A 12,408-nucleotide genomic window follows, 5' to 3' on the forward strand; every position below is an offset into this window, starting at 1 on the left:
TCCCCCCCACACCCCCTACCCCCATCCCAAAAAAAATTATTTTTTTTAAAAAGAAACATTTGAATTTTTTTTTTACCACTCCATTCCCTACCAGCCCCCCTCTATCCCAAAAAATATATAAAAAGTTAAAATTTTATAGAAAAAAATATTTTTTACCACCCACCCCTAATCACTTTTCTTTCTTTTATGAATGAACATTTTTTACCCGTATTATCCATTTAACTATCACTTTTAAATGGATAAATATGAGTATTATTCATTTTTACTTATTTTTAAATGAGTTGGGTACCCAAATTATTATTTTTTCTTTTATGAATAAACATTTTTAACCCATATCAATGAATACCCATATCAATTACTCATTCTGTCACCTCTACTCCTACTAATATATTGTATTGTATGTTTTTAATTCTAATTTTATATTCCATGGTTCCTCTGTTTATCCTACAGTGCGTGGCATCTGCTGGGAAAATGAGGAATAACACAAAAAAAATTACCGTAAATATAATAAAAGAAAAATGATATAAAATTTTTCAAAATAAAGAAATCCTCTTTTGATTTCCCCTCGCGTGTTTAAACTGATGTAGATGTCTATTTATAGCCTATAGGCATGAAGTTTGCCCATTTTTTCACCTTATATTAATTGGCCGATAGCCAATTTCAACAAAAGTTTGTCAAATTTGCTGCAAATATTTTCAAAGAAAGATTTTTTTCCTTAAAAGATGGGATATAAGGCTGGACCTCACAACATCTTCCTCTGGATCTTTTTAACTTCATAAAACTATATTTTATGGGTGTTCTCAAGTGTACTATGCAGTAGTGTAATATTTTTTTATTAAGTAAATTCAAAATATAAAGAAATAAATACAACAAACAAAAGAACTTATGCCCCTCCTTTCTTTAAGTAGAATCAGGTTGAATTGAGTTCAACATCTACCTAATAAATAATTTAAACATGATATATATAATGTAATTTTTTGAGCGAAAAAGATTTATTAGATGAACTCTTTTGCCCCTTTTTTCTCCGCCTATGGATCGGAGTGCTACATGCATGTTTGAGAGAGGATACTAGAAACTAGAAAGCATATCCATTGTCGTTGTGGACTGTCTGGTGCCCATACATAAGTGTGGCGATATGCATTTGGGAGAGGCAGTATAATCTGATCTGATATAAACATCTGGTGCGGATAAATTTTTACCCATAATGCTACGAGTTGTAATCGTTACAGAACAGTACTAATTTAAATGAGCTTTTATCAAGCAGTAGCTTTAAATTTTGGGGCAAACCTTGTTTTCTGTACTACAAACTGAATCTGCAGTACAATGGGGCTGAATTAAAAGTTAGAAATAGAGAGTATTATGTCTTTACACCTTAGGGTGAAAAACGGGTGGATTGGATTGGATTAATTGAATATAGATTGAGTCAAAATGGATTGAACTATCATCCAATCATATAATATACGGATAAATATGAATTTGATTAAATATGATTTAGATAAAATGATTTTTTAATTTTCTAAAGACAAAAAATATTAAATCTTTAAAGCAAATTTGTTCATACCCCTACCACCCCACCTCACCACTATAACAAAAACAATTTTTAGCATGATAAATATACACATTAATAAAGAAGGCTAAAGTTTTTACAGACATTAGTTAATTGTCATTAAATCCGATGTCGTTAAAGGTTTTATGGACATATACAAAGAGTGTTAATTGCTTCTAAAAATGCATAATTAGTGGCAATTAAGTTACTACCGTTAATTAATTGTCGCTAAAGATATTTTTGACATTATTTTTTTTTTTAAATAATAATTTTTCATTAAAAGAAAATCGCACCCCCACCTCCACCCTAGCCCCACCCTCATTTTTTTTTTCATTTTCTTTTTACTGCAATTAGGAATTTTTATTTTAATTGGGTGATCCATGGATCTATATGAATTCTCATATTTAATTTTATCCACTTTGTTCATATTTATATGAGCTTAAATAGGTTGAAGTCCATATTTATCTATTTAAAAATAAATGAGTATAGACACACAAATTTTATTGGATTTAATTCATATAAAATTTGGATTAAATCCATGTTTATTAGGTTGAATGATTAATTTGGGCTTTACAAATAAATAAGTCCATTTTTATTAAATTCAAGTCCAAGGTCCATTTCACCTTGAAGCTCAAACCCACGCCACGTGTCACAGTGACTAGGCATCCAAGACCAACAAGGTGACGCCATGTGTCCAAATGAGGTGGTAATCCCAGTCAAATGCAAGAACCAATTACAATCCGCCAAGTGTCAAAATGACAGCCTTTGGCCAATCACAAGCAACCTTGTCCACTCCCTACAACTATAAATAGGGGAATAGACATGACATTCTAAAGGCATTAAGAACACCTTTCAACAAGCATTCTGCAATTGGAGAAAGCTGCAACATCAACTACATAGCTCTTCAAAGGAGTGATCAACGGAGTTCTTCCCGGAGATCGACTTGAAACGGCGAAGCGCTTTTCGACGTTCCCGGAGATCGACAACATCTCAAGGAGGTTTACATCATCCAACAATTCGAAAAGTACGCTACTGAAGACCCTCGAATCTTGGAGAAGCTTAGGAGAGAGAATCAAGAGAACAACAGAATTGTACTCACAACGATTCATCAATAAAAATCACATTTTCTTTTATTTATTTTGCTTGCAGTTAATTTTCAGCGCTTACAAAAATTTGTTGCTAACAATGAGTGATCCATTTAATTAAATATAAATAAAATAGACTCACTAATATGGCTCAAATTACCCCTCCTAGTACACCTCAATTAGTGGTACTAATACTTGTACTGTGGCTATATTAATTTTTGCCGTCTTACTTGGTTGATTCTTACGTAGTATTAATTTTAAGTGGTTTATTATATTTGGGAAGTTTTCTTTTATGTTTTGATTTCTTATCATGGGCTTATTATATCAGGATCTGTTGCTACGGCTGAGGTGTAGTCTACCAAACCATTTTCAGAAATGCTTTAGATTTTATCTCAAACCTCATAAAACAAGTAGGCATATATAAAAAGAAGTAATATATTTCATATGTCAATACTGATATAAAAAAATTTAGAGAGGTAACTTCACTGCACGATAACAACATCTATCGCCAGCAGTTCTTACCCTAGTAAAGAGTTACCAACAAGGCATCAAACATCAATCAAATACAAATTTGAGGGGTTGGGAACCAAGTGCTCCCAGATGTACACAATAATTGATGATTTAAATTTCAATGGAGTCCACCAACAAGGCTATAATATGAGGTTTTAATACTTTTTCGGGATGAGTGTATCCATCTTGATTATGCTTATAAGTGACATCAATAATGCGAGCAAGATTGAGAATGCGTGTGAGAATCTTTGTAGACACGGGAGTTGGTCGAAGGATTCCTTCATTTACATCCTTCCATGCTGTCTCAGCCATTTCTTGAAATTTTTCCATTGCTACTTCTGTTGATACCCCATAATCCCTCATATAACATTCAATTCCAGTTGCAATCTGACCTCTACCCTTCTCAACTTCATAGGTGGCTATGTCATCTATGACTCGGCATAAGGTCACATTGGCTTCAAGAATTTTAGGGTTCTTGGCCAACCATTCAAAATCTTGCTTGTTAGCAGACTTCATGCCCAAGTAGGATGTTGTCGTAAGCAAGTAATAAGTGCTAGTAGCTAATGCATTGCTAAGATACTCAGAGACTGGCGGCATATATCCTTCAATGAACCATTTTGCTTCCACAAAATAGTTTCTCACAATTTCTTTCATCTATCAATAACAACCAAAAGATATATATTCAAACGTCCGTACTTCTTCAAAGAATAAATTTCATTACAAACAAAAATTGGGAGAAAAAGCTTCACAATTGGTTGATAAACTGGTTAACTGGAATAAGTCATGATTCATACTCTTTCTTTTGCATAGTGAACAACATCTGATCTACCATCATTTGACAACTCTGTTTCATAATCGTTGTAGAGATCTAGAAGTGCTTTGTAACTGATTTTCATGTAATCAGGGAGCCGATCAATTTGGTTAATATCCCACCTAATAAATGAAAAAGAAATGAATTTGATAAGTTCATCAGAACATATAGAAATGTGATCTAGTGTTTGTAGGCAAAAATTCAAAATTGAACAAAGATGTGTTGTTCGATATAGTTTGCTTTTTTCCCTTTAATTTATAGTATCATCTAATTAAATCATAAATGTTCAAGAAGTAATTCGTACCTCTGTATTGCATCAGTGTAGACCTCAAGTTCTTTAACAATGCCATAGGCATCGAATGTGTCATCTACGATTGAGATCATTGCTATAGTCTTAGCAAGCATGACACGAGCCTGAGAGTATTGAGGTTCAGCATACACTCCCATAGTCCAAAAGTAGCACTCAACTGCTCTATCCCTAGCATAGGGAAGTGTTGTCACAAAATCCAAATCTTTCCACCACCTATAAAGTATATCAGTTTCTGAGAGTCACTATCAACAAATAATAGTACTTTTTTTCATTTAAATTACTAGCGTACCTTGATACTTGGCTTAGTTCTTGTTTGTGCAACATCTGAAGTAAGTTGAAATCCAGTTTTGCAAATCGAAGCAACACATCATTCTTACATTCCTCCTCTTCGTAGATGGAGATGAAGTAGCGTGTTTCAACTCTTGGAATGCTCTTATGAAGAGATTGCTCAATGGCATGAGTCACTTGTTTACTCAGTGGTGACTTCAAATGTGGAGCAGCACACTCTAGATAAGAAGTGGAGAAAGCAAGTGCCTCTTCCAAAATATCTTCTCCATGAGTCCTTACATGTGAAGCTTCGTATAAGTTCAATAGACCCCTGATGTCGTTGCTAAGAGATTCCTTGAATTTTCCCTTTGCATCTTGGAATCTGCTAAAAATTTCTGGTTCATGAATTGAACAGTTGAAAACAAAGAATTAGGTAGCTAGAATTTCAATTACTCCAAAAACAAAGAAGAATGTATGTACGTAGTGGTTGGTTGATATACATTAATTACGTACTTGGAGAGATGTTGTAACCATGTTGTCTTAGGATTCGAAATCGAAGGGATAGAGTGCATAAATCATTGTATTCATGAGCCTCAAAGTTAGGATCAATGTTAAAAATATGGTCCAACATATCGTCTATTTGTTTCTCAAAATGATAAGCTATGCCAAGACGCTCAACAATGTCTATCAGATTCAATTTCTCAGTCAATGTTATTCCACAAGAAGCAGACAACAAACTCCTTGTTTGTTCCTTCAAAGTTTCAATCTCTTGAGCGTACTTCTCCGCAACCTGTACATATATATAAAAACAAAAAAAAAATCATTTTTAAAACAAGTCTGTTCCAACAACTGATTATATATATAACAGCATTACAAAGGAAGTTCCTTAAATACCTGATTGTCAAGCTAAGGGAGAATGAATGGAACCGATCACCCCAAAGACTTGGAGAGAAGTCAGCAACGGGGCGAATAATTTCCTCCTCTTGATAGTTACTCATTACTGCAGCTGAGGCCATTTCTAGTATATACACTTTGCTTGTGGAAAATCAGAGTATTTATAATGTATGGTGAGAACCCCTGTCTCAGCCATCTTTCACGTTTAAAAAATACCTTGTTACTGTTGCTAGTCATCCAACTGCCGCACTTTGTTGACTATACATTAGGAAAATCTAATCAAAATCGATAATTCGTATTAATTTTTTTTTTTCATTTATCAGTAATGAGTTAATAATTTAGCTATTTTTATGATAGTGGTTTTGAATTTTTTTTGTTATCCAGTTATCAGTTCTTAATAGTTTGAAACTTTTTTTTAACGGGTTAACCGATAATTCAATAATAAATTAAATAATTTATTTATACCATTGTATATAAATTTAAGTCCTTGACTTAGAGTTTAGTTTCCTACTTTTATTTTTGGCTATCTCGAACTCTTGGTTATTCTACAATATAAAAGTGTTTGTTATTGAGCAAGATGCAATTTGTGAATTCATGTGCATGGTTACGTTCATTTGGTTTGACTGATAAACCAATAACCGATAAGTCAATATGTTAATGGTTCTATAGCGGTTTAGCATCTCTACAAATCGATAACCAATAAGTCAAACCGATAACCAATAAGTCAAACCGATAAATTTCAAAATCGAACCGAACTGAGCAATAATACGCAGCCTATATATACACACACTCAGCATGTTTTTTTTCCTTTTTGAATTTTAATTTTATATACTATTTTTAACTGTTTATATGAGATAATATCTAGATTTTTAAAAATTTTAGTTTTCAATAAAAATTTCAAGTTAATAAATTTTATTGAAAAAATTAATTAAATAAGTTGACTGATTTTGCAAGTAAAACACACAGTTTAGTTATTTTTTGTGAAAAGAATCCATAATAGAGTGACTTTTGATTTAAAAATCAAAGTTGTTGAATAACTTTCTATGAAAAAATTCATAGTTAAGTGACTTGTGAGTTAAAAATCAAAACTGAATGACTTTATGTAAAAACAGTTCATAATTAACTTTATGTAAAAACAGCTCATAATTAAGTGACCATCTGACCATGTTTAAATTTTTTTAACCAGTTGTAGCATGTTGCCCATACTTATCTTCTAGAGACCTAATATATACAAAAAAAAATATTATATGATAACTGTGTAGAAATTAAATCAATTCTTTTTTAATTCCTTGTGCCTTATCATATTCTTTTTCCTTGTTTGGCGACTGGAGATTTTGTTGGCCCGATGCTTCACTAGAGTTTCTAATTTCAACTCAAGAAAAAGACTATATATTATACATAAAAAAATATAGTGACGTTGTATGTGTTCGTTATTCACTATAACAAAAATAATTTTTAGCGGTAATAAATAGATAATTAATAAAGAGTATTAAAGTCTTCAGAGGCATATTCAGGATTTATAGATAATGGGTGCACTATTACAAAAAGGTGGATCTAAGACATAAATTTGATCGGTTAGATTCTTTTTACTGAAAATCATTAAAATTTTAAAATCATAGGTCCAAAATTATCTTTTATTTATTCAAACCAGTTACAAAATCTTAGAAAGAAAACTAAAACAAGATAGATAAAAGATTCAAATTTCTAACCTCACCTAGAGAGGTGCACCCAATCATCATCGTACTACATTATATGATACTTCGAGTCTGGGTTCATACATCTATATTTAAATATTTTAAAAAAATATAACACTACTATATATGATTTCGGGAGGGGACCATGGGTTCACGTGAACCCGGTGACCCCCTCTTGTATACGCCCCTGAAAGTCTTTATTGGCATTAGTTAAGTGCCATTAAATTCAATGTCGCTAAAACCTTTATGGACATATACAAAGAATGCTAATTGTCGCTAAAAATAAATATTTAGCGACAATTGTTAATTAATTGCTGTTAAAGATCATTTTTAATAATGTAGTGATTGTTTATGTTAGTTTTTCTTGTCATTATTGCATATTCATATGTGCTTGTTGATTCAGGGTCTACTTTGATGGCACTTTAAGAATTTTTTATTTCTTTGGCTGCAGAATGTAGCAACTTTGAATTCAAAATTGCCTCAAAGTGTTTTTACTTTCTGAGGTAACCTAAATTCATTTTCACTTGTCAATTTCTACATAAAAGTATTTTTTTTCTTTTAAGTTTGTTCATAGCTTAGTGCTCATTTGGAAAGATTAAAAAGTGTTTTTAAGTACTCATTTTTAGGTCAAAAGTCAAAAATAGAGTATCATCTACTTATGATTTTTAATTTTGACTTATAATTTATTTTTATAAGCTCGCTCATCCAAACAAGTTCTTAATCTCGTCTCTCTTTTTTCTTTTTCTTTTTCCTTCGTGAGGTTTATATGTATATATATATATAACTATTACCACAAATAATATTACATACTACTAGGGATTTAATTTGTCTAACAAAAGTAGTCCCTTTAGGATTCATAGTATTGTAAACAACTGAAAAACGAAATGAGGAGGGGAGTGTAGAGACAAATGTGAGAAAAAAACATGGAAGTTGTAGACACTTGCAGGAGTTCTCATTAATCTAGCAAGAAATTAGCCCTACATTTTTATTTTTTTATTTTTTGTTACTTGTTACATAAAATGATAAAATTTATCACATAAAAAATTGTGTGCTAAACTTTAAAATTGGATGACTTTTACCAAATAAAAAGATTAGAATAATAAATTTAAAGTTGAATGACCTCGAGTTGTAATACAGACATACTCATCCTTAGGAATTTTCATTTTTAAAATTATATATAAAAGAATATATATGATTTTTTCTGATTCTTGATTTTAATGTTAGTTCTGCGGTACTTTTCTTGACACGCTAAATATAAATTCAAATGATTCAATCTTTTTAAGGTTATGAATAAACCGTTCCATTGAAATATTTTCATGTGAGAAAAATTATCCCTAGCTAATACATGATAATTTCTTTTTTTATATATATACTTTCAAATCTTACCAAATTTTAATAATTAAAAAAGAAATAAACAAATGGCTCCTGTTGACTATAATGTCCAAAAATTCGCAGTTGCCCTTGCAATGGAGGTCAATACGTTTTTGACAGGTACGGAATATTCAATTTTTTATTTATTTTCTTGTGGCTAATCAGAAACTGTTGAAGCATATTCTTTCACGTCATGACTTTCAGAATTGTTTTACATAACTTAAACAAATTAAGCTAAAGCAGCTAGGTAGAAACTGAAGTAATTAAATTTAAATATTATCAATGATAATACAAAGAAGAAAGTTAAGAAAGTAACTTCATTGCACGATATCACCAATTACTTATTTAAGGGACTGAGAAGTACCAAGTATTCCTTGGTGAATTGATAATTTAAATTTCAATAGAATCTACCAACAAAGCGATAATGTGAGGTTTTAGAACCTTCTCTGGATGAGTGTATCCATCTTGATTGTGCTTGTAAGTGACATCTATAATACGAGCCAGATTGAGAATACGAGTAAGGATTTCTGTAGAGATAGGTGTTGGTCGAAGAATTCCTTCATTTACATCCTTCCATGCTATCTCAGCCATCTCTTGGAATTTTTCCATTGCTACTTCTGTTGATACGCCATAATCCCTCATATAACACTCAATTCCAGTTGCAATCTGACCTCTACCCTTCTCAACTTCATAGGTTGCTATATCATCAATGACTCGACATAAAGTCACATTGGCTTCAAGGATTTTAGGGTTCTTAGCCAACCATTCAAAATCTTCCTTGTTAGCAGATTTCACGCCCAAGTAGGATGTTGTCGTAAGCAAGTAATAAGTGCTAGTAGCTAATGCATTGCTAAGATACTCAGAAACAGGTGGCATGTATCCTTCAATGAACCATTTTGCTTCCACAAAATAGTTTCTCACGATTTCTTTCATCTGTCAACAACAAGCAAAGACACTCAAACATCAGTATTTATTCAAAAAATGAATTTCCTTATACGCAAAGATGAGGAGAAAAAGCTACAGATATTCGTTAACAAACTGATTAATATTGAGATAACTAGTATAAGTCATGATTCATACTCTTTCTTTGGCGTAGTGAACAACATCGGATCTACCATCCATTGACAACTCTGTTTCATAATCGTTGTAGAGATCTAGAAGTGCTTTATAACTGATTTTCATGTAATCTGGGAGCCGATCAATTTGGCTGATATCCCACCTAATAAAAGATAAAGATTAAGTAAGTTTCCCTTCTAAGAAATTAACCATTTGCTGTTGGAGAGGCAATTGTTCATACCTCTGTATGGCATCGGTGTAAACCTCGAGTTCTTTTACGATTCCATAAGCATCGAATGTGTCATCTACTATAGAAATCATTGCTATAGTCTTAGCAAGCATGACACGAGCATGAGAATACTGAGGTTCAGCATACACTCCCATCGTCCAAAAGTAGCACTCAACTGCTCTATCCCTAGCATATGGAAGTGTTGTCACAAAATCCAAATCTTTCCACCACCTATAAAATAAGAATCAATCTTAAAAATTTAGAATTGATTTGAGAAATTACTATCGAGTAACAATTAATTTATATTTTTCATGTAAATTACTAGCTAGCATACCTTGATACTTCACTGAGTTCTTGTTTGTGCAACATCTGAAGTAAGTTGAAGTCCAGTTTTGCAAATCGAAGCAACACATCATTCTTATGTTCCTCCTCTTCGTAGATAGAGATGAAGTATCGTGTCTCAACTCTTGGAATGCTCTTATGGAGAGATTGCTCAAGGGCATGTGTGACTTGCTTACTCAGAGGTGACTTCAAATGTGGAGCTGCAGATTCAAGATGAGCAGTGGAGAAAGCAAGTGCCTCTTCTAAGATGTCTTCTCCATGAGTCCTTACATGTGAAGCTTCATATAAGTTCAATAGACCTTTGATGTCGTTGCTAAGGGGTTCGTTAAATTTTCCCTTTGCATCTTGGTATCTGCTAAAAATTTCTGGTTCAAGTTGAAAACAAAATATTACTTACTATTAGTTACGTGCTAGTGTAACGGTGTTGATTATTATATTATATTATATTATATTACGTACTTGGAGAGATATTGTAACCATGTTGTCTCAGTAGTCGAAACTGAACGGATAAAGTAGTTAAGTCACTGTATTCATGACTCTCAAAGTTAGGATGTGCTTTGTAAATTTGATCCAACATGTCTTCTATTTGTTTCTCAAAATGGTAAGCTAAGCCAAGGCGCTCAACAATGTCTATCAGATTCAACTTCTCAGCCAATGTCATTCCACTCGCAGCTAACAACATACTCCTTGTTTGCTCTTTCAATGTTTCAATCTCTTGAGCATACTCTTTTTCAACCTATAAATTAATTTATCCAAATGAAAATTTATATAATAAGTAATACATTTTATTAAACAATGTGCTTTAAACAGACAAATCAATTAAATATACCTGATTATCGAGGGAGAAATAATGGAAACGATCACCCCAAAGACTTGGAGAGAAGTCAGCAACAGGGCGAACAATCTCCTCCTCTCCGTAGTTACTCATCACTGCAGCAGCTAGGGCCATTTCTTCTACAGTTAGCTTGTGAAAAAGAAGTGTTAATTTTGTGCTTAGAGAAATTGAACAAGTGATGATGGAAATGGAAGTGAAGGAAATGAGTATTTATAATGTATGGTGAGAGTCTTTTGTCTCAGCCATCAATCCTTCACGTTTAAATACTTATTGCCGTCTGGTTGCCGCACTTGACTATTGTACTGGTTAGTGTATAAAAGTTTAATCCATTCCATTTTTAATTTTGTTTTCCTTTTTTGGCGTCTGTCTGTAAGTCTAAGGGTTTCTAGTGTCAATTCAGAAAACGACTTGCAATATAAAATATTACTAAACTAGTATGAGACATTGCATTATTTTGTCTTTTAGTCTTTTTTGTCACAATTGCACCATGCATTTGGAATGTTGATTTGTGGTCTATTTCGATGGCACCCAAAATATAATAATATTGGATTTTCCTTGAGTGCAGAATGTAGCAACTTTGAATTGAAAATCATGTCCCAAAAGAAAAATAAAGGGCGATATGCAATATTTAATTTAATTTATTGAATTAAACACATATTATTTGTAAAGTTCATAGATTGATGGCTTAAACATAAATTACTTTTGTGCACTTGTTTTTCCGGTTCAAAGTTGAGTTTCTATGCCATCCTATTTTATTAAGTTAATGTTGAATTTATACAAATTGAAATGTAACTAATTCAGTAGAATAGACTAAATGCAAATTTTTATGCACACTTTTTTTTTCATAATGTGCTTTTATTTTCTCGATTTGGACAGATTGAGAATTGACAATTTTTTTTTTGAAGAATAGAGAATTTCTCAAATGTATATAGTTTTGTTTATCGCATATTCTAATTATGAACAAAAAATATATCAAAATTTCTCCGTTCTTTTTTATTTATCATTTATAAGTATCAAAACTACATCATTAATTATACTCCTAATAAAAGAGTAATAGTTTCTAAAACAAAAAATTCAAGATCCAATTCAAAAATTTGGAAGTTGCTTCATGCTTTAAACGACGAAGATGGAGAATTAGTGATGCAGAGTTTCATAGTAGACATGAAGAACAACAAATCAATATAATTATGAAGCGGTTTGAATATAAGAGATTCAAGTTATCTCCAAAATAATTATAATTATAAATATCTATATCTTCATTTTTATTGGTATTAAGCGAATCAAAAATAGTTTATCCAAAGGGACATAACAAGAAATTATAATTTATCCGAAACTGTTCTGATACCCCTTATTTGTACTTTTCTCCCTTACTTGTATTTTTCCTTTGAGGTCCTTTAATTTTTTTTTTCTTTACTAATAAAAATTAGCCTTATGCATACCTTATCTAATGAAATAGTT

The 12,408-nt window shown here is 31.9% G+C and overlaps 2 protein-coding genes across 2 annotated transcripts; both read right to left on the reverse strand.

Annotated features, from left to right (window-relative positions):
* Window positions 1-3,161: 3,161 nt before the first annotated feature.
* On the reverse strand, window positions 3,162-5,559 carry LOC102582122 (vetispiradiene synthase 3-like). The gene is made up of 6 exons (XM_015313942.1): window positions 5,396-5,559; window positions 5,043-5,319; window positions 4,552-4,924; window positions 4,257-4,475; window positions 3,936-4,074; window positions 3,162-3,795 (listed from the first exon to the last, which is right to left on the reverse strand). Exons 1-6 carry the CDS (start codon window positions 5,543-5,545, stop codon window positions 3,253-3,255), a joined length of 1,701 nt encoding a protein of 566 aa, XP_015169428.1. The 5' UTR covers window positions 5,546-5,559; the 3' UTR covers window positions 3,162-3,252.
* A 3,232-nt stretch (window positions 5,560-8,791) lies between these two features.
* On the reverse strand, window positions 8,792-11,118 carry LOC102577472 (putative vetispiradiene synthase 3; the record flags this gene model as incomplete). The annotated part of the gene is given in 7 exon segments (NM_001288021.1): window positions 8,792-9,421; window positions 9,569-9,707; window positions 9,786-10,004; window positions 10,108-10,480; window positions 10,575-10,851; window positions 10,945-11,062; window positions 11,064-11,118. Coding segments are annotated over 6 exon segments (1,669 nt in total), but the record flags the coding sequence as incomplete, so codon positions are not given.
* Between the last annotated feature and the right edge of the window lie 1,290 nt (window positions 11,119-12,408).

Source organism: Solanum tuberosum, unplaced genomic scaffold, assembly GCF_000226075.1.
Source record: "Solanum tuberosum cultivar DM 1-3 516 R44 unplaced genomic scaffold, SolTub_3.0 scf00277, whole genome shotgun sequence".
In the NCBI taxonomy this organism is placed as follows: domain Eukaryota; kingdom Viridiplantae; phylum Streptophyta; class Magnoliopsida; order Solanales; family Solanaceae; genus Solanum; species Solanum tuberosum.

Coding starts and splice junctions, on each gene's coding strand:
- LOC102582122 (XM_015313942.1), bottom strand. CDS start 5,545: ATGGCCTCAGCTGCAGTAATGAGTAACTATCAAGAGGAGGAAATTATT. Junction 4,925..5,042: donor TGGTTACAACATCTCTCCAA/GTACGTAATTAA, acceptor TTCATGAACCAG/AAATTTTTAGCAGATTCCAA. Junction 4,075..4,256: donor TACACTGATGCAATACAGAG/GTACGAATTACT, acceptor TTCATTTATTAG/GTGGGATATTAACCAAATTG.